Below are 22,798 nucleotides of genomic sequence, written 5' to 3'. Positions count from 1 at the left end.
GCTTTTTTTCTTCAGGTTTCTCAGCCTAATTATGGCTATCCTGACTTTCATTGACACTTTGGTGCTCATGTTGACAGACACCAATAGCAAACAAGGCAAATGCAAAGCATTGACAGCTCTCTTATGCCTGCACAAATGATATGATGGAACACACCTGACACCTGACACCTGACCCGTCAAGGCAGTTGTCCCATTACTTTTGGGTACTACTGTATCAAAGTCACCAGCTACAAGCGGATTAAGACCTTCGCCAACCAGAAACCCTGAATGAACAGAGAGGTCTGTACACTGGTGAAGGCACGCAACACCGCCTTCAAAGCAGGCGACACAGAGGCCTACAGCTCAGCTCGGGCTAGTCTGAAGAAGGGCCTGACGGTGCTCAGGACAGGCACTAGACCACTGACCCCGGTCTACACTGACATCTACAATCTGTCACTGGCCCAGGGAGTGGTCCCCAAGTGCTTCAAGGCAACAACCATAGTGCCTGTGCCTAATAACTCTGCTGCAGTGAACCTGAAGGACTTCCACCCTGCTGCACTCACGTCCGGCCCCATGAAGGTCTTCGAGAAGTCTACGGAAGACGCCATCTCCACGGCGCTTAACTCCACCCTGACCCACCTCGACACAAGCAACACCTATGCTAGGATGCTGTTCATTGACTTTAGCTCAGAGTTCAACACAATCATCCCCACCAAGTTGGTCACTTGATTGATCGATACCACGGTGATAGGCCTGATAAGCAACAATGACGAGTCGGCCTACAGGGAGGAGGTTCAACACCTAGCGGAGTGGTGCGCCGACAACAACCTGGCCCTCAACACCAGCAAAACCAAAGAGATCATTGTGGACTTCAGAAAGACTAGACGCTGTGAACACTCCCCCATCTACATCAACGGGATGGAGGTGGAGCGTGTTCCCAGCTTTAAGTTTCTGGGGGTCCACATCTCCGAGGACCTCTCTTGGACCCATAACACCTCTTCCTTGGTTAAAAAGGTGCAGCAGCGCCTATACTTCCTAAGGAGACTGAAGAAAGTCCAGCTGTCTATCAGGATCCTGACCAACTTCTACCGCTGCACCATTGAGAGCAGCCTCACCAACTGCATCACAGTGTGGTATGGCAACTGCACTGTGTCCGACCAGAAGGCTCTGCAACGGGTGGTGAAAACCGACCAGCGCATCGTTGACACCAAACTCCCTTCACTCGAGTCCCTCCAGGCAACCCGGAGGGCGGCAAACATCATTAAGGACACCTCCCACCCCAACCATGGACTGTTTGATCCCCTACCTTCAAAGAGACTCAGGAGGTACAGGATCCTCAGATCCCGCACCAGCAGTACCCCCCCCTCCCCCCACCTTGGGATACTAAGGATTATACTTGATACTATCACTATATAACCTTTGCACTACTGATGTTTACATTACTACCTTTGGACTACTGTATATTGCACATTGCACATGTCTCCTGACATAGCTTCTTTTATACTCCGCACATTACATACACATTACAAACTACCTCACTGTACATAGCTCATAACTTTATATTGCCCATAACTGTATATACCTCTAAACTATACTGATGTTTACAATACTACCTCTGCACATACTGTATATTACATAGTTACCTATCACTACATCTTGTTCTATTTATATCATGCCCATATATATTTATATCATGCCCTTATATCACTATTTGCACTTCTGGTTGGATGCTAAACTGCATTTCGTTATATTGTACGTGTGCTCTGTGATGACAATAAAGTTGAATCTAATATAATCCAATCTAGTCCAAAAACTGATCAACGAGAGGGACAACGCCTTCTTCGCAGGGAAGAGCACACCGCTGTACAGCACCACCAGGGCTAACCTAAAGCGCGGAATCAAAGCGGCCAAGGCAGACCACAGAGAGAAGATTGAGGAATGCCTCCTGAGCAACGACTCCAGGCGGATGTGGCAGGGGGTTCAGCAGATGACAAACTTCAGAGCCAACAGGCTCACAGCCGCAGAGGACGACCCCCTGCTGGCAGGAAAGCTGAACAACTTCTACGACCGGTTCGGCGAGGGGCGAACGGAGGTAACCACAACACAAACACCACTCTCTCCAGCTCTCAGCAGCCTCACCCTCACAGAGCATGAAGTGAGACGCGTGCTGAAGGCGGTGGACCCCAGGAAAGCCTCGGGGCCGGATGGCGTCCTAGGACGGGTGCTGAGGGGCTGCGCCGACCAGCTGGCCGGGGTTTTCACCAACATCTTCAACCAGTCCCTGTCCCAGGCCACCATCCCACCCTGCCTGAAAACCTCAACTATCATCCCAGTCCCGAAGAAAAGCACGGTGAGCTGCCTAAACGACTACCGCCCGGTGGCACTCACACCAATCATCATGAAGTGCTTCGAGAAACTAGTCCGGGCCCACATACTCACACGCCTCCCGCCCAACCTGGATCCATACCAGTTCGCCTACAGAGCCCACAGGTCCACAGAGGACGCCATCGCGACGACTCTCCACGCCACTCTATCCCACCTGGAGAGGGGAAACAGCTACGCGAGACTGCTCTTTGTGGACTTCAGCTCCGCCTTCAACACCATCCTTCCAGACAGGCTAGTGACCAAACTACTAGACCTGGGTCTATCACACTCTATATGTGCATGGATCAAGGACTTCCTGACCGACCGCCCCCAGAGGGTGCGGGTGGGCCCCCACACCTCCACAGCCCTCAGACTCAGCACTGGGTCCCCCCAGGGCTGCGTGCTAAGCCCCATCCTCTACAACCTCTACACCTACGACTTCACCCCCGTCCACCCCAGCAACTCCATCGTAAAGTTTGCAGACGACACCACCGTGGTGGGATGCATCTCGGGGGGGGACGAGGCGGCGTACAGGGATGAGGTAGAGCAACTGAGCAAGCTGTGCAAGGTTAACAACCTGCTGCTGAACAAGTCAAAGACCCAGGAAATCATCGTAGACTTCAGGAGGAAAAAGTCCGAGATCCAGCCCCTGCTCATCGACGGAGAGAGCGTGGAGAGAGTCTCAACCCTCCGATTCCTGGGGATGCACATGCGGGATGACCTGACCTGGAAGGACAACACAAAAGCCACCATCAAGAAACCACAACAGCGGCTATACACCCTGAGAGTCCTCAGGAAGGAACACAGCAAGCAGGAGATATTGGTGACCTTCTACCGCGGCGCAGTGGAGAGCATCCTCACCTACAGCATCTGCAACTGGTTCTCCAGCTGCACAACAGCGGAGAGAAATGCGCTACAGAGAGTCGTGAGAACAGCACAGAAGATCACCGGCGCCCCCCTCCCCTCTCTGGAAGAGCTGTACAACACACGCTGTCTCAGGAAGGCCTCCAAGATCTCCAGGGACCCGACCCACCCTGGGTACGAACACTTTACCAGGCTGCCCTCGAAAAGGCGGTTCAGGACCTTGGCCGCAAGGACAAACAGACTGAAGAACAGCTTCTACCACAGGGCCGTCCAGGCCCTGAACACAGCAAAGTCCTAGGTTCTGGGCCCTGGACAGTCTGGACGGATTGATGGCAGCTGCTGGACTGAAAAAATCAGGTGTAGTGCTGAGGCACAAATATGTACATTTCAAGCCTGCAAACTGCGACACTTTAAATAAATGTGAAATAACACTATTGTGCAACATGACAACCCTAGTCGTCTATCTGTACAGTATAGTATAGTGGATAGTGTACATAGCCTTTATTTATGTAAACCAGCTCCTTCCCTTCTTGTGATGTTTTTAAAAGTGTTTTTTTTTTTCTTTCCTAACACCAGGGGAGCCACCCCTCCTAAATTTCGTTGTTTGGTACCTGTACTGTAGCAATGACAATAAAGACCATTCATTCATTCATTCATTCATTCATTCATCTATCTGAGTCTGAACTGTACACACGTCATAGTACCAACAGTATAATCCAATCTACTATATTAAACAATATAAAAACAACATCAACATAGGCTACTGTATTCAATATAAAAGCCGCTTGTACACAGGACGTTTAGCCACCTATATTTCTCACAGGGTAGATCTAATGAAAGTGAAGACTGATTAATCAGGAGAGTGGCTATGAAACAGTAATAATAACAAGTAATATACAGTATAATAAATGCCATTTAGCAGATGGTTTAATCCTAGTGATTTACAGTACAGTGAGTGCATACATTTATTGTATTTAGTCCCAACAGGAATTGTGTGTGTTCTCTACCAACTGAGCCAAAACTTCATGAATCCTATCACAAAGGACGTTCGATGTTCTTGCCACAAAGTTAGGCCCAATTAGTTAGGTCTGTCTTTCCTTACAACATTAATGAAAGGCTCTAAAACAGATACTAATATCTCAAGGGACAGTCAGTAGATTCCACTGTGGCACTGTACAAATACCATGTAAAGACCATTCAGATTCTGTACGCATTCCTCCCTAGCCGCAGCATAGAAAGGAGATGACAAACTGCAAATGAATCTGAAGATTGTCAAAAATGTACAGAGCACTTAAAGGTACCTCAGTGGTACTATACTCTCCAACATTGCACTCCACAGCCAATAAGACAATGTCACTCACCTGATAAGATCTTCTGTTGACTTCTGTAAAATCCTGGGCTGTGGAAAGACTGCAACCAAATAACCTGTCATATGTTCTGTCAGTGACCCTGTAATGCATCCATCATGACTTTCTTTAACCGGATGGCCTTCCTCATTCTAGACTTAAGACCTTGTATGGATGTCACTTCAACTGTGTGGCAGTTTCCCCCATTGAATATAGCCTATGGATGCATGACAAAGTTGCTTATGCAAAATGTGTGTACAAAGCCTTAGGTTGCTCCAGTACAAACATGTTTTGCGAACATCTCATTCATTTGTAAAGTAGAGTCGATTCTTTCAGTGGATTGGACTCCAGTGAAGTCATTCTTAACAGGCTATGCATACCTGACGTTTTGACACAATCTTAGCACTGCAATTTGAGATGAGGAATATACAGTCACTCCATAAGGGAAACATACAGCTTATTTTATGGAAACGTAACACATTTTTCCTCACACATTTTCACATATCGTTAGCCTCATAACATAATTGCCAATTAGATTTTGATGGGTCGTTGATGGCCTAATATTGGCAGGTGGCACAGTTTGGCACGACAGTCACTCTGGGCACTCAGTCCCCAACAGTCTTAGAATAACACAGTCTTTTTAACAGTGACAGTCCTTCCTTGACGCGATCACTGATATTATCGATTGTTGACTGTTGTTTTTATATGCTGCTTATTTTATTATTGATTTTGTATTGTGTCAAATGAACCTGAACCCAAGAATGTTACTCTGTGTACCTGTACCCATGCTATTCTGATATGAGACTCAAAACGGCTGACCAATGGAGAGGCATCTCTCATCTCTATCTATGGAGGTAGATTTCCTCCGTTTAAAGCCCGCCCACTGGTATGGGGTCAAAAGTGCAAACCAAAGATGAATTTGAAACAGTAAAAAAGAGATTTGAAACAGTAAAAAAAAGATTTGAAACCGTAATATATATATATATATATATATATATATATATATATATATATATATATATATATATATATATATATATATATACAGTGGGGAGAACAAGTATTTGATACACTGATGATTTTGCAGATTTTCCCACTTAGAAAGAATGTAGAGGTCTGTAATTTTTATCATAGGTACACTTCAACTGTGAGAGACGGAATCTAAAACAAAAATCCAGAAAATCACATTGTATGACTTTTAAATAATTAATTTGCATTTTATTGTATGAAATAAGTATTTGATCACCTACCAACCAGTAATAATTCCGGCTCTCACAGAGGGGCGTGGACAACATACAAGATACGCCCCCAGATATTTGCATACAGATCTGATAAAGTGGAAAAGAAAGAATAAATGTGGAAAACAATGAATGAATGCGTAAAAGAATAAATAAATATAGAAATGTATGTTTATCATTTATTTGTTCATACATTCATTTATGTATCTATATATTTATTGTTAATTTTGACAGACTTGGTCCTCCATAGTTTTGTTCGGAAAGGCAATGTCATAGTTCCCCGACGGAATTCTTATTATGGGGTACAATATAGGGAATTCTAACGTTGTTCTAATTCATTCCCCCTTGGTTCAAATGCAAATCGACGCGGAAGCCAAAGTGAACCAAGGAGCTATGATGGCGTTTTGCTGGGTTTAAGGTCACTGCTATTTCTGTAAACCGTAGCTTATGGTCAGGGGATGAAACGGCAACCTTTATCACAGATATCTTTCATCATCACTAGAGAACTCGTAAAGGTCTGTTGTGACAGCTCGCTGCCAGCCCAGGCAATGAGGACCATTTGACGTTGCTCGCTAGCTTGATTCATGCTAACCAGCTACCACTACTCCACTACTCTTTTAAACATGATAACAAACTGAAATGATGCAGAGGGAAAGTATGGCATAGAAAATGTAATTGATCGTTATTTCACATCTGATTTGTTTCAAGAGATACGCTAACGCGTTTTTAGCTAGCTGAAGCTGTTATATCATTTCGAAACCAAAACCTGACGTGGATGCCATGCTATCTGCCTGGATGCCATGCTATCTGCCCATTATGCTTTCATGAGAGTTTCGAGACAGGTAACCTTTACGCTCTTTGACTAGACATTTTTTGTGTCATTACACTCAGACACATTTAGACAATTAGTGTCACTTTTGATTGGCAAACATGAACACGTCGTTAGGGAGGAATGGCATGATCGGACTGGGCGTCGGGGCTACTGCGGGCGCTGGGTTGATCGCCTTTATAATATACAAAGAAGTGGATAGAAGAAGATCTCAAAGGTCGCTGGTTCAGATCAGCCTACCCGCAGAGTTGACAGACAGCACAGATGGAGCACTCCTCATCCAGCCAGTTGATGCTCACGGTAAGTTGGGAATACATTCATAGTACAGAACAATACATATACACTGTCATTATCATTTGATTGCTTTTAAAAGTCAGCTAACATATCCCACTATTGAATCTCACTCTGTATGTTAAATTTGTGATTCAAGGGTAGCATATCTTCAGTTTAAAAGAGAGAGAAATAGATATGTGTGGAGCTGCTATCAATGTGTGTATGTTTATCTATCTCTGAGGGAATCGAGTGAGTGAGTGTTCATACATAATGTACAGTATGTTCTCCCATAGATTTGTTCTGTCTCCCCTCTGTAGAGGCGATGGCTCAGCAGCCAGCCCTGGCAGCAGTGGAGGTGGTGGGGCAGGGTCTGTCCCCGGAACAGCAGTTGGAGCTGAGGGACCGTTTGGACGAGGTGCTGACCTGCGTGGCCTCCCTCAGGTTTGAGGTGGCTGAACTCCGAAGCGGCCTGCAAGACATCGCCCTGCAGATCATCCAGGATGTCAAGTTGAGTGGTGACCACGTAGCTTCACTGAGTCCCCACTGAAATTAAATACAAGATAAAAAATATTGCTAACTTCACTAGTGGGTTCAAGATTCAAGATTCAAGCTTGCTTTATTGTCTGTCACACAGTGACAGAAATTCTCCTTTGACAGGCAGAAGTGCAGTTCAAGAATACAGTTTCCACATTAAAAACACACATAGCAGTGTTTATAAAATGTAGTGCCTATTTAAAAAGTCCAGTCATTTAAAAATAATAGTAAAAAACAGTATCAAGTATGTTGAGTTGAATATTTGAAGATACCAAAATGTTGACACATTACCAGCAACTGCAGAGATAAAAAAAAAAAACATAGTATGGAATCGCAGCATCAAACATTCTGTGCATGTGAAGTTTTCATGACCCCTTAAATTCTCCTGCTTTGGAACACTTAACGAACATTTGAAAACCATTATGCATTTCCATGTCATATTTCAGGGGTGTTGTTCATGGCTAAATGTTGTCGAAATGTTTTCGTGCTGGTCTTGCCTGTGCAGGAAGGGCGTTGAGGAGAGCCAGAGAGCACGCAGACGGCGCCATGTTGTCCACAGAGAACGCACCGACTCCATGAGCTCCAGCTCTATCTACTTCAGTGCGAGTCAGGGACCTGCCAGCATGTATGCAGGGGAGACCAGCGAGGGAGGGTAAGATAACGGTGGATTACATTTATTACATTGACTTGACATTGCCAGGGGAGGAGAGAGTTTGCTAACACCCACTTTGGTGATGCAGAAGGCAGCAAACCTAGGGGGAACACTGTAGCCTATATATATATATATATTTCTTTTTTTTTAAGTATCAAAAGTATCGATTTCTGTACCGTTTCGGTACCGGTACCGACAGGCTCCCCTTGCTGAATTGAGTTTGAAAAAAAACTACTTGAGGAACCCAGACTCTCACTCCTCTGGTTCAGATCATGGGTTTTAAAGTTCCCTAATATTCAGATTAGATGTTTACCAGCTTCCAAATACGTGCTAATACGTAATAACCTTTAAGCCAATAAGCTGATTGAATTGCGCCTCATACATAGCCAGTAACTATCCACTCAGTGGCATGATTTTGATTTAGAACACTGTTCTATTGTTCTATTTTAAGGGTTCTTTTGTTCTATTTTTTAAGGGTTCTATTGTTCTATTTTAACTTCCATGGAACCTATTGATCCAAGTGAGTGCCAATGCCTGATAATATGGTGCAGTTTACTTACCCACAACTCAGCGTTAGCATTGAGGGCCACTGATTTCCCAAAACGATTCGATTCCGATTCACAAGATTTCGATTCGATTTGATATCAGTTTGATTATTTACTTACAATACCAATTTTGCTTGAGTATGAAAGAGATTGTCAGAACAAATGGTTCAATGAACCCTCTGACATGTTGCATTGTTAAAAATATCAATGTTTACATTAAGAATTGTCTCCAAAGCAGTTACATGAATGTATTTCTTATTGGAACATAAATTACCATGACCAGCATTGACCAACACAAGTTGTGCAAAATCAGACATTACAAAAAGTGCTTTCTTTACTGCAGCCAGGGTAATTAAAGGGGCTACAAACATAGCCTACCTGTAAACAAGACATCACTTATCCCACAAGAAAACATACAATCTGCTGTAGTGTGATTGTCTCAAATAGCTTATTTGCATGACTAAAGTTAACTAAAGCCTAAAGCCCTTCATAACTGCTTCTTCATGACTGCTTTCTCACTTTTTGGAGATGGTAAGATTGTTCTGCAAGAAAAGGAGCTGATCTACAAGTTGCGACGTCGTGTTTCACATTTGCGTACATGTTTGGGATGCAAGCAGGAAAAGGCATAAAAGATCGATCTCGGGATTTATGAATCGATAATCGCTCATTCAAATTGCGATCGATTTTGAATCGGGAAATCGATTTTTGCCCTAGCATTGATGGTCCAAATATAAGTAAACTCAGTTCACTCACTCTTAACCAAGTTGAAACTCAACCCAATACCTGTTTATATTGAACAAGTTTGAACTGTGTCTTTAATAGTCTGGCCTTACATGTCACAAACCGTCTCAGGTATTCCACCGCCAATGCCGAGTCAGACTACACTACAGACCATGACACTGATCGGGAGACAGACAAAGAAGGAGAAAGAGAGCCAGAACAGGAGTCGGAGGAAGACGAGGACAAGAGCTGCGCCACAGTCCTCACTTTACGCCAGGAAGACTCACAAGAAGAGGGGGAGGAGGAAGAGGAAGAGAGAGAACAGCAGGAGGAAGAGGAGGAAGAGGAGGTTGCGGAGGTGGGGGCTGAGGTTCCCAGTGGGGAGTTGGCACTACTCCTGGCCCAGAGTGATATCCTTCATACGGGTGATGCTAGTTTGAAGGTGGAGGGGTTTCACCTACTGCTTGCTAACAAGGCACAGGTGAGCTTTAAGGGAGAGGGGCCTGATCGTTTTGGTACTGTGTAATATTGTTGCATTTTGCACCAAACTTCAGAGTCTTTAATTGTAGTTTTTTTTAAACATGGTTGTATGTTAAAGGATAGGAATTCCATCCGGCCATGTAAATGAGTACATTTTTGTGTCTTTTTTGTTGCTGTGATACTAGTTTGGAGACAGCAGGGAGTTTCTCTGGCGACTGGCCCGTGCCTATAGCGACATGTACGATTCCACCGAGGATAAGCAAGAGAAGAAGTCGTATGCAGAGCAAGGTAATGTACACACGCTCACTTAAACACACACACAATTTGTAATTTAAAGTATGTTTTTGTATGTTAAATGTTATAATGTATGTTTTAAATGTGGACTCCAACTAGATATATAAGTGTTTTATATTATGCCAGATATAAAATTGTATGATGTATGATATATTTTAATGTTTGATATTTGTAATTTAAGTATGTTTTATATGTTAAATGTTATTTGTAATGTATGTTTTTAATGTGGACCCCACTAAAAGTAGCTCATGCCTATGGGTATAGCGATTGGGGATCCTTCCAATAAATAAACAAATAAACACACACACACACACACACACACACCAATCCCCTTCCTCACTTAACATAAATGTGCCTTTTGTCGTCGAGCTAACTGACCTCTACCTCATAGGTCGTGAGGAGGCCGAGATCGCTTTAAAGAAGAATGGCCTGAACGCCGAATGTCACAAGTGGTGAGTCACTTAACGCATGGTCACATCCCAAAGGGGGTCTTTTGGTTTGGAGCATTTGGACAACAATGCTTCCTTTCCCTCCATTGTCTAATCTTGTTAGGTCTTCTACAGGTTTGCGGTTCTCACAGGCCTCACCTCGCAGTATGAGAGCATGCACGGCAAACTGAAAAGTAGCCACATCCTCAAGGTAAGCATACTGCATGTACACGCAACTAACTCACTTTGGAACCACGTCATCAAAATCTATATTTGAAAGAGTGCTCTTAGGAAACTTGACACACTCCAGCACTCAGCCATTCGCTTTGCCACTGGTGCACCCTTCACTACTCACCACTGGTGCACCCTTCACTACTCACCACTGGTGCACCCTTCACTACTCACCCCTGCGATCTCTACAAACTGGTGGGATGGACCACCTTTCATACCAGGCGGCTTCTTCACTGGCTTCAATTAATTTATAAGACAATCCTGGGAGAAAACACCTCTCTACCTCTCATCTCTCCTGCATTTCTCTCACAATGGTTACCACTCAAGGTCTAGGGATCTCATCAGGTTCACCATCCCAAAAGCCCTCACTGTTTTCGGCCGCAACTCCTTCCGTTTAGCTGCAGCAAACGATTGGACCACTTTACAAAACACACTCAAACTCACGTCACTTACTATCTTCAAACAGAAACTAACACACATAACCCCCCCCCTCTCCCTTCACACATAGGTTAGTTGACTTCTGTTTTTATATATTTTATCTTCCATGTCTTTGCTGTTCTCATATATTGTATGTATTGTTTTGTGTCATCATTGAAAATGAGAATTTGTTCTCAATTGATTTTATCTGGTTAAATAAAGGTCAAATGAAGAAAAAAAAGCAAGTATTATTGTGTGTGTAATGTGATGTGGGCCTTTCTCTCTCCTGTAGGAACATTTAGACCAAGCCATTGCTCTTAGGGATGATGACCCACTGTGTTTCTACCTGTTGGGACGGTGGTGTTATGAGGTGAGTGAAGTAGCATGCTTTTTCCCTCAGTCAGATACGTTTCTTGTGGAATAAATAAAGATAAATGTTCTCATGTCATGACAGTTTGTCACTTCTGCACCAGAGCTGAAAGAGGCTATAAAGCTATATATATATATATATATATATACAACTTTTGCGATCTTTTTCGTGTTCATTTCCATGAACATTTTCACACTAAACGACTTCATAAAGATAAAAAAAATATTTTGCTACTTTCAAGGTAGGTAACAGAAATTCGCTGGATAAAAACGTGAACATTATTGATGGATTCATTGTTTCAGTTAGAAGTTGAGCAAAGAGGAAGGGAGGAAGGGACACTTGTGATTGTCATTGCAATTCCGATTGCAGGCTTTTGGTTGCCTTTAATATGGAATATCAAATGTGTTTTGAGTTGTGGGCCGTGTTACTGTTCTCAGATGCCTTGAAGAGAATATTGGACCACTCCACTAACTGAAATGTGTCTGTTGTATTTATTGTCCCTCTATAGGTTTCTACTCTTGGCTGGCTAGAAAGGAAGGCAGCAGCTGCCTTGTATGAGAGCCCTCCAACCTCCACTCTCCATGACGCCCTCGAAAACTTCCTCAAGGTACTGGTGCCGTAGCTATAATCAGCCTGGATACCAGTCTTTCTCAGCTCTAGCCAGCTAGTCATCTTATTTCTAAACTATGGCAAGGCGACGTAGTAATGTTGTTAAATGCAGAAACAATCTAACATAAGAAATCTAGAACATTGGAGACATTTTTTATGTGTGAGATGAAGTTTAAGTTTTTTGGAGATGAAATTGAAGGTAAGTAATTCTTTGTTTTGGTTTCAGGTAGAGGAACTGAACCCTGGATTCTCCAAGACAGTGAGACTTTACATTGCGAAGGTAACGGAACAGCTAGCTAGTTTGTTGCCCTTCATTTCATTTAAGATAGCAATTAAGATTTGTCTAATGAATTGGGGATAAATGGTAAAGATTTAGATGGGGACCTTCGACATGTACACTGCTACTCTTTTTTAGGGGAAATTAGTGTGTTTAGTTTCCCTGGTTTGTAGCTACTGCAATGTTTCACTCTGTAGCTATGTAGCTACTGTAATGTTAATCCCCCGATTTGTTATCTTGGCTGTGTTTCCATTTGTAGTGTCACAAGGAGCTAGGGAATATTTCCCAGGCAAGACATTGGGTTCAGCTCGCTTTGAAGATGACCAGTGTCTCAAATGAGGTATGTCAGTGACAGTGCTAGATACTACTGTATATGCAAAGCCTACTGTATATCTGCTTGTTTCTGCACTCGTTATGGAAAAGAAAGATTGAATAATGAATATTGAATATCTAATGTCTCCTGAAATTACTGCATGCCCAATCCTGTGAATGCTGGTAAGTTTGAGATGCAACACTAATACTCTTTATTTTAGGAGGATAGTGCTAAGCTGGAAGAGGAGCTGGTCGCCTTGATTGACAGAGTGACTGACCACTCTCTCCCCAGTGGGGACAAATAGGGAGGGGTGGCTCCAACACCACACACTATTTGTCTCCTGCCGCCCCCCACCCCCACCCCTTTACTCAGAAAAGATTGGATTTTTTTCTGTCATACTTGTCACTGTGAATTGAAATGGAGTTAAACCATATTATTGCAGATTCATGATGGCTCATTTGGAGTCAGTACCTCTGAGAAAAATGTATCTTTGTTATTGATTTTTAAAAATCTTAAATCTAATTATTTATTGTTTGCTATTATATTTTACTCAGACTTTTTTTATTTTTCTTCTTCTTTTTTTAGAATCAGATTTTATGTTTTCAAAGCACCTTTTTTCACAAGTATTATTATTACTGTAATTAAGCATGTTTTTTTGTGTATTGAGCTGAGAGTGTAATTGACCAAAATGTGTGCATTGTGTGTGAAGAGTAACTTTAATACCACTTATCCCCCCCATATTATAGTCAAACATCTTCCTCTCAATTTAGATGAATGTAGTGAATAGTGATGCTTTGTTGTGAGAGAAATATTTTGGATCAAAACCTCAGTCCTGGTGACCACTAAGTGGAGCTGTTGTAGTAGTTGATGTAGTAATGTGTAGTATGAAAAACCAGGAGCACAAACCCAGTCTTAGGTCCATTAATGGCTTTACGAAGAGCATGGAGCCTTACGCTTGAGGTTTTAATGACTGTTAAGAAGTGAAGGTACATTTGCCTTGGGATGTGTGAGTGCTGACTTTTATTTGACTTTTTAAATTATGATTAAAGTTCTTAAAGATAATTGTCACTGTTGTATAGGTGAGAATGTTAACACTTGATTATTTATTTTAATTAATTTAGTATCAATTTGAGTTGAGGTAATGAATTTGAAATGTATATTTGAAAATGATTGTCACTGATGAGTGTGCATATATAGTGATGCTTGAAAGTATGTGAACCCCTTTCATGGTAAACACTAAAAGAATCTATAATTGCAGAAGGGTTTCACATACTTTCAAGCAGCACTGTAGTTTTACACTTGACATTCATGGGGCTATTGCTAGGTACCTAGCATTAACCTAGGGTCGGTATTTCCATTATTAATATATTTTCTGAATCAAGTAAAGGGTGAAAATGTCAATATTGCACAAAGTACTGTATTCAAATTTGTAACAGGTATAGTCTTATAGGCATATTTCACAAAATATAGCACAATGTAATTCCACATTTATTTATTAAAGAGAACTTTGCTATATAAGGATAACAAATGTGTACTGAAAGTGGTCTATATTCCTAACTAACTAAAAAGCCTCCTTAAACCTACTCCAGTTAATCAAATGTTATTTGTATAGCGCATTTCTTACAAGATGCAACTCAATGCGCTTCACATACTGACAGAGCCGCAAGCAGGCAAAAGTAAAAACCTGTACACTGTGTAGCCAGGAAAATTCCCTTGCAGCCCTCTACTCAGAGCGACTACTAACCAGTTTGCTTACTGTTGCCTAATGCAACTCAATGGAGATTTGTATGACACGTAATGGAAATTAGGTGATTTCTGGATTACAGAGCGATGTACAAGGTCAAACTAAAGTGTGCTCTGAACTGCAGGCGGAGAGAAATCAAAATTACACAGTTGAGTCTGAATTCCATAAACTTCTCTGAATTTTGACAGCATATCTATGCTAAGCTAGCTCACAGAATAATAGCCCCATAGATCTTTGTATTCTCATACGGTACTTGTTTTTAATGAGGTATGTTAACATTTTAAAAGATTCCAATACAGACTCCCTTAAAAATAGATGCCATGTTGGAAATATATTCTGTGTTAAAGAGGAACTTTCCTTGTCATTCCCATAACCATTGTGAGAAGCTACTAGTCTCAGTACTATACGAAAAGGATTTATTTGAGTATTCAATGAAAAATGTAATTGATTAAATACATTCTTAAAAATATTTGTGTCTGTCTCTAGTTTGCCCAGCCCACCTGTTATGACTCAAAAACTAGGCCAGAATGAATGGTTAGTTGTGTGTGAATGCATGTGAATGTACAACTATCGGAGTAACTTAAACAATTTTAATACAGCACTATGCATCATATATACAGAAAGTATTATTCTGATCATGACAGACACAAAAAAAAAGGAAAAAGACTTAGAAAATGTCAAAACCATACATGCCAGGTTTTGCTCAAGCACCTCCTCTTGAAGAATACTACCAACTCATTAGGACAGTAAGAATGTCTGGATTACGTTATATCCGGATTATGTAAAAATGCCCGTGAGCAATTAAATCCAAGGACAGAAAATGCACTCACGCCCAGAAAGGTGGGAAGACAGACAACCATGCATGAGAACATTTCAATCACACACAACAAAAATACCAACATTTTCTTGTTAACATAAATCAAAGTAATCCAAAACGAATAACTTAAATGTTTAGTCCATCAGATTGGTGAAAAGTCCTGAAGTGAAGTTGGTTCTCAAAGCCGCTATTAAGCAACAGGACCAACAGGCGGTTCCATTTTCCATGCCTCATATCGCATCATCTTCTAGTGTAGCTTCCATTTGTTATTGCAGCAGTGTACGCAATATCTCAAAAGTGACGCTATTGCACAAGTCTATGGGGGTGGTAGGGTGGGTCTCTGAGCCCGAGCATGGTGCCCAGCCAGCTCAGTCCTTGGCATCTCCCACTCCATCCGCGTTGATGGCAAACATTGCTTCAGACTCAGGAAGGCAGGGCGAATCGTAAATTTTACAAATCCTCGTCTCTCCTCTGCCTTTCCTCAAGTACAGTCTGAAAAGGAAGGAAGAGAGGTTTAAGGTTTAAAGTTACCACTTTGAGGTTAAACATCCTTCGGTCTAAAGGACTACCTCCATGCGCATCGAAGTGTGTGAGACTTTTGAACCCGAGTATTGAGTTGCTTCCAGTGCCCTGCACTCCCTAGTGGCTATGACAGTATGTTTGGGGTCATTGTCTTACTGTATGATGAAGCACCATCCATTGAATTTGAAGGCATTTGCTTGTACTAGAGCAGACATAATGTTTCATACAATACATTATTCTGCTGCTGCCAGTAATTACAATCATCAATTAAGACAAGTTAGCAAGTTCTAGTGGCAGCTATACATACCCAAACCATAACACCCCCTGCACCATGTTTCACAGATACGGTGGAATGCTGTAAATCTTGGGCAGATCCTTTTTTCTCCAAACTTAACTCTTGCAATCACTCTGGTAAATCAATTGTATCTGTCCACAACACCTTTCTACCAAACTGTAACCATCCCTTTTGAGGATAACTAGGGGTTTACACCTTGCAGTGAAGCGTCTGTAGTTTGGCTGGTGACATATTCTGTGGATGGTAGTCTCTGACAGTCACAGCATATTAGCCAACCTAAACAGTATTCAGTAAATACTGACTTGTCCCATCCTATTTTCAGCAGAGATTGTGGTATTAGTGACGGTAGCGGGTGTCAGGGTTAGCCCCTCACCGTGTAGTAGAGGCGTGGGCCATGATGTTGCCACCGATGGGTTTCTTTGGATCTGCCGAGAACATGGCGGCACCGTCCACCTGCGCTACCACCTGGTTGGTGATCACCACGGCAACACCAAACTGTGATGTCAGAGTGAGAGAGGGAGACAAAGCAATTACAGACATAAACGTACATGCAGTGTAAGATACATTACAAATCACACACATACAGTAAATACAAACTAACAAACACACCTGTATAAGAAATGGGACAGCGAAGCATTTGTCTTCTTTTGGCTCTTTGAAAGTATTTGGGATATTTGTGTACAAATTGGTTTCACCATTTAGAAATTATTTTTTAAATATATATTTGGTACCTATTTCAAGGTACCAAAAGTAACAGGTCAACTGACTTCACAGGGGTTGCTGGTTAGTCAGGTGTGTTCCATCACCTCCCTTGTGCAGCATAAGAGAGCCGTCAATGTCTAGTATTGATTCTAGGCTTTGCATTTGCCTTTGGTGTCTGCTATTGATGTCTGTCACCATGACAACAAAAGAGGTGTCAAAGAAAGGAAGGAACATTATTAGGCTGAAAATCAGCCCAGCAATCGCAAACAGGCTGGTAGGCCAATGAAGACTTCTACAGTGAATGACTGAATAATGCTCACCATAATTACGAAAACAATTTTGAAGTGTAGAGCCAAAAGGCTTCACTGTCCCATTACTTAAGCAGGGCACTGCAAACATCTGACAGTGGCTCTTAGAAACAATGTATGGTAAATGACATGAGCTCTATGCAATGCATTCTGACATGCAACACTGGCTTTTTACAGTATCTGCAGTCGTAGGCCGTCTACCTCATCTGCGAGTCTTAAAAGCATTCTCAGGAAGCGTCCAAGGTGGTTTTGCCGGGCAGCGAGCTCGGCCCTCCCGGAGTAATCTGTCCGGTAGAGGGCAGTGGCACTGTCCACTATCAGCAGAGCATACCTGAGAGAAGAAATATGGTCATAGGGTAAGACTAGCAAGCAACCACCTATTCTTTGGGTCGAAATGTAGATGGAATTGGTGGTACCAGCTTTGATATAAATATGTTTACCTATTTACAGTTGAATGAACATGACTGGCAGACATCCTGAAGAAATCTCACCTCGCCTCTTCGTGACGTTAGAATTATAAGGTTCAATCTCCGTTTTTGTCAAAATTGAGTTTTTACATAATCTGATCCATTAGGACTTTATTAATGCCTGTGTGGTGTTATTTTTAAAATATTTTTAAAATACAAAGGTTCCATCTCACAGAACATAATGGAATGTAAAAACTTTGACGCTCAATATCTCTGAACTACCTTAAACGGAGTTAGAACCTTATAATTCTGAGCTCACGTCTTGTCAATTCCTTTGCTATTGTAATGTCTATAGTACAGGACAACTGGCCCTCACACATATGTCCTATTGTCACGATGATATTTAAGGAGAAGGGCAGCAAGAAGAGTCGAGTCATCAGCTTCAGATATTGGTTTGAATGTAAACTCCTCAGATTTATCTTAACTTGAGGGCCTGGTAAAATAGCATTTTGGGTATTGTTAATGGAATCTAGGATCTGATATGATTGATGGTCTGTCCACAGAGATGGGCATTATCAATCATAATTAACCATGAAATATCTTTTGGAGTTTTGGAGTCAGATGACCAATTAACACAAGTTAACATTATGTTATCTGACCATAATGTTAGAGACTTGTGTAGAGTTCGCTTCATCATATCCATAACCATTTGAAGTTGTACTTGGGAATAAATGTATATCTTATTATATCTTAACCCGTCTTCTATTCTTCAGTGGAAATGGGCCTGACCTGGACTCTGCCATCATGGCAGAAGCTTGGTACAGTAGCTGGGTCTGGTGATCCGTGTTGAAGGCTCGGGCGTAGGCTACGTTATCCAGAACATCACTCCCCACAAGTCCGTACCTAATGGGAAAAAAGATCCATGAAGACAGTTTCCAAACAGTCCATCAACCCACTTAAAAACTCTATTGTACTATGTTTGGAATTTCAAGCCGTCAATGTACCTCCGTAATTGGAGTAATGTTGTTGTCCACTCGGGGAGCTCACCTCTCTGCTACAGCCAGTAGCCTCTCTGGTCTGAAGGTCCCCTCTGTGTCAATATACATGGCCTTGCCCTCTCCGCCACCCTGATCAATGGGCAACTGAGAGATGGGATGGTTTAGTTTTTTGGTGTGCTGTGGGGCAAACATGATGCGAGAGAGGCTGCAGGTCCTGACGGGTTATCACAAAGGCTTTGCATCATCTATCCTATGGAGATGTTTCATATGGACCTATCGCTAAGCCACACCCCCTTTGAAAACTCAGACAAACAAGCAACGCTTCACTGATAGTGACTGACTGACCGACCGTGACTGAATGACTTACAATGGCGTTGGCACATTTCTGATTTCTGATTTACCACAGCAAGTAATAGACATGTTTCGTCTAGAAGCTTTTCACCATCAGATATTAGCGAGTCGTTTGTCCGAGTTTTCTGCCTGTAGTGACTTTTGTTGTGATATGATTGGACAATTTCTATTTTGGGTTGTGGCTTAGCGATAGGTCCATTGTGAATGCCAATCGAGATTCCTTGTCTCCAGTGGGTCTTAATGTGCTTTTGCTAGCAAATTACCCATCCCTTTAATAACGTGTGGGTGCTAGTAGCATATAGATAACAACAACGTTTTAACAGTGCAACAATGAAAGTTATACTGGTATGTACCTGACAAGTCACAGCAAGGGTGTGGCACAACTGTGTCTTTCCTGTCCGGAACTCCCCAAACATCTCTGTGATGGAGCCTGTCTCTATCCCACCTGAGATAAGACCAGAATAGGAGAAAATCACATGAATACAACTGAGCAATCTAATGGGTCATTTCATTTCGGTATTGCAAAAACATGTTTGTGAAATCACTTCATAACATCAAAGTAGACATGGCTGAAGTGCATTTTACATTTACATTTTTGGCATTTAGCAGACGCCTTATTCCAAAGCGACTTACAATCAATACATTTGACTAAGCAACTGAATCATCAATCCACCAGTCGTAGCAGGAAGAGTAATCCAGCTCAGGCCCAGGACCATTGATAGAAGGAAAAACCTTCTTCTATCACCTTCTTTCAAATTTTTTTATTTAGACACTGTTAACTGTCGACAGTTCAGAATATATTGCACATAGATTATAGGTGACAGTCGGCCACAGTCAAATTTTGGCCAACAGTCGACCCGATCTGTCCCGGCCTTTAGAACAATAAAAGGTGCTAGATATTCACTGAGATGCTGACTGACCCTGTAGCAGCTTGTCCAGCTCTTTGGACCCAGTGGAGACCTGGATGATCTCAGCACGCCGCTGGTGGAACTCTGTGGCTGTGGTGAAGCCCATGGGCACTAGTTTGGCAGCTTCCGCCTTTGAGGGTGACAATATAGATAGAAACACCTTCAGTACATTTAAATTGACATGCATACAAAAAATTCTATTTGAACCCTTAATGTGAACACCAAGGGCCTTTACACACAATAGGGCCAACTAGAACCATGAACCAGGCTGTGATATTTTCACTTTGTCCTTTCCAGCACTATTTCAGTAATTATGGTGGCTGTGTAACCAGGCCAGGCCAGGACAGCTGAGGCCTGTAGTGTGAATTAGGGTATAAACAGTTCAGGGTTCGAGACAGTAACGTTTGCCCGCGTGTCCGGAGCAAGTAAAAAATTCGGCGGGTTTGTTTGCGCGAGCCCGACGATGCTGCTGGATCCTGGATATTTTTTTACCTGTGTGCAGGAAGAACAACAGACGGCGCAGGCGCCAGACCAGACGATCGCGGAGTGAAGATATTATCAAAGCGTACGTGCCTGTCGATCACCCGTCGCATTGTGTACGTGTTTGATAATATCTTCACTCCACAATCACCTAGTCTGGTCTGGTGCCTGCGCCGTCTGTTGGGCAAGCGTTAGTGTCAAGTGTTACTGTCGAACCCTGCAGTTGCATCAACAGACGATTCCAGTAGCCAGTGTACTAATGAAGATCATACCAGGGCTTTGTCCGCTTTGGCTTCACTGATCCCCTTGATGTTGAGCAGTTCCTTCTTGGGCGCATAGGCCACTGACTCAATTGTGTGAAAGCCTGCATCCTCCAACTTCTTTATGTCACTGGCACTGATGCCACATTGCTGTGTGAAGACATTGGTGCAATTAATGAAGCGGGGTGATGGACAGGTCTATGATCAGTTTTCAGTTATACTGTATATAGCCTCAGCCATTATCAGTTGAACATGTAAACTGGTTCCAGACAAGTTATTGAGGGCATGTTTAGACACTTACCTCCAACTTGCTCAGTGGTTGGGGTCCAAAGCTCTCCTCCTCTACCTCGGTCTCCACCTTTGCCTCGCTCCTCATCGCCATCTTGATAGGTTAGGTATCTATGTCTGTACATATTTATTAAAGTAGCATTACAATTTGTTTTCAGAGGATGTGGCGGCAATGCTATTATTACTGTTTCTTCCTTCTTTTCTTTTTTTTAATCATTATGACATTGCACTACAAACTGATACTGTATGATTGTTGTGTTGTTGAGGAGTTGCTTACCCTAAACTTTAGGCTTTTTGGGGGGGGGGGCTAAAGCAATCCATTACATACACACATACGCACACTGACTGCATATTGTGTAAATGACCATCACAATTAGATTTAATGATGGACATTTTCCAAGCGAATTTGATCCATAAAAAGAGTGTCTTGCTGGCTAGCTAGCTAGTTCCACCAGTTACAGGCCAGCTACCTAAGCTCTCACGTTAGCTTACAACAGGTCAGGAAATAGTTGGACAATGACAGCGGCTAAACGTCAAACAGTTTTTGAATTGCTTTGCTGTACGTGATTTTGGGTCTTCAGATAACATAGGTTAATATCATACTAACACAGTTATCAACTACCTAAATGAGTAAATACATTTTTCAAAAGAGTCATCGTCAACAAGCGAGCTCGTGCTTCTGCTACTACGTATTAGTATGCTGTGACATACCTGGCTAGCTAATATACGACTGTAAGACTTTTTAATAAAGCAGCCTACATGTTTAATGCTAGCAGTAATAATCCGAAATTGTAGGAAATCTCTAGGAAGTATCTATGTTCTTTCTGCGGTGACTACTGCCTACTTACCTCCGGCTCTTCTTTCGCTAACAACAACCCAAATCTCCCGCCTGTCTCTAGATGACTTACGTCAGTCACGTCATGACGTGTAGTGAGCTACGTCACGACGACAGGTCCCTCCCCTTCACCACATCCGCGCTAGGATTGGACAATAAACTGACGACAATGGCAAGCTCCAAAGTCTCTCCATGATTCCTTATGTCCTCTATGAATGAATGAATGAATGAATGAATGAATGAATGAATGGACTTTATTGTCATTGCTACAGTACAGGTACCAAACAACGAAATTTAGGAGGGGTGGCTCCCCTGGTGTTAGGAAAGGAAGAAAAAAAAAAACGTTTAAAAAAAATCACAAGAAGAGAAGCTGGTTATGGAGCTGGTTTACATAAATAAAGGCTATGTACACAATCCACTGTACTATACTGTACAGATAGACGACTAGGGTTGTCATATTGCACAATAGTATTGTTTCACGTTATTTAAAGTGTCACAGTTTGCAGGCTTGAAATGTACATGTTTGTGCCTCAGCACTACACCTGATTTTTTCAGTCCAGCAGCTGCCATACAATCCGTCCAGACTGTCCAGGGCCCAGAACTTAGGTCTTTGCTGTGTTCAGGGCCTGGACGGCCCTGTGGTAGAAGCTGTTCTTCAGTCTATTTGTCTTAGCGGCCAGGGTCCTGAACCGCCTTTTCGAGGGCAGCCTGGTAAAGTGTACGTACCCAGGGTGGGTCGGGTCCTTGGAGATCTTGGAGGCCTTCCTGAGACAGCTGTGTTGTACAGCTCTTCCAGAGAGGGGAGGGGGGCGCCGGTGATCTTCTGTGCTGTTCTCACGACTCTGTAGCGCATTTCTCTCCGCTGTTGTGCAGCTGGAGAACCAGTTGCAGATGCCGTAGGTGAGGATGCTATCCTCGCGTCGTTCAAAAAAACACTAATTGGAGAAGGTCTGGGTTTTCTCCTCGGTTTTTCTCTGTGTGTGTGTTTTGAGAAGGAGATGAGAAGAGAGGATGCATTAAGCCTAAGGAGACAGCATCACTGGCTCTGATTGGAAATTGTGTGACCGAAATGAGCTTGCGGTCGGTTCCATCAATGTGGCTCAAATAATTCGCTGCTTGG

General features: G+C 42.6%; 2 protein-coding genes across 2 annotated transcripts; one reads left to right on the top strand and one right to left on the bottom strand.

The window, feature by feature from the left end:
• The first annotated feature begins 6,256 nt into the window (after positions 1 to 6,256).
• Positions 6,257 to 14,882, top strand: rmdn3 (regulator of microtubule dynamics 3). Its single transcript, XM_080526844.1, has 12 exons — positions 6,257 to 6,920; positions 7,211 to 7,400; positions 7,933 to 8,079; positions 9,477 to 9,825; positions 10,010 to 10,112; positions 10,510 to 10,570; positions 10,682 to 10,757; positions 11,487 to 11,564; positions 12,073 to 12,171; positions 12,400 to 12,453; positions 12,710 to 12,790; positions 12,984 to 14,882. Exons 1-12 carry the CDS (start codon positions 6,722 to 6,724, stop codon positions 13,065 to 13,067), a joined length of 1,521 nt encoding a protein of 506 aa, XP_080382970.1. The 5' UTR covers positions 6,257 to 6,721; the 3' UTR covers positions 13,068 to 14,882.
• An 810-nt stretch (positions 14,883 to 15,692) lies between these two features.
• Positions 15,693 to 20,937, bottom strand: rad51 (RAD51 recombinase; the record flags this gene model as incomplete). The annotated part of the gene is made up of 9 exons (XM_080526183.1): positions 15,693 to 15,816; positions 16,515 to 16,636; positions 17,353 to 17,482; positions 18,348 to 18,461; positions 18,606 to 18,700; positions 19,261 to 19,352; positions 19,828 to 19,945; positions 20,568 to 20,705; positions 20,857 to 20,937. The coding sequence occupies 9 exons, from the start codon at positions 20,935 to 20,937 to the stop codon at positions 15,693 to 15,695; spliced, it is 1,014 nt and encodes a 337-aa protein (XP_080382309.1).
• Between the last annotated feature and the right edge of the window lie 1,861 nt (positions 20,938 to 22,798).

The sequence above is a fragment of the Nansenia antarctica genome (assembly GCF_963989245.1).
Source record: "Nansenia antarctica genome assembly, chromosome: 3".
NCBI classification, from domain to species: domain Eukaryota; kingdom Metazoa; phylum Chordata; class Actinopteri; order Argentiniformes; family Microstomatidae; genus Nansenia; species Nansenia antarctica.
The sequence above is the reverse complement of the archived record's forward strand: the minus strand, read 5'-3'. Positions and strand labels throughout refer to the sequence as shown.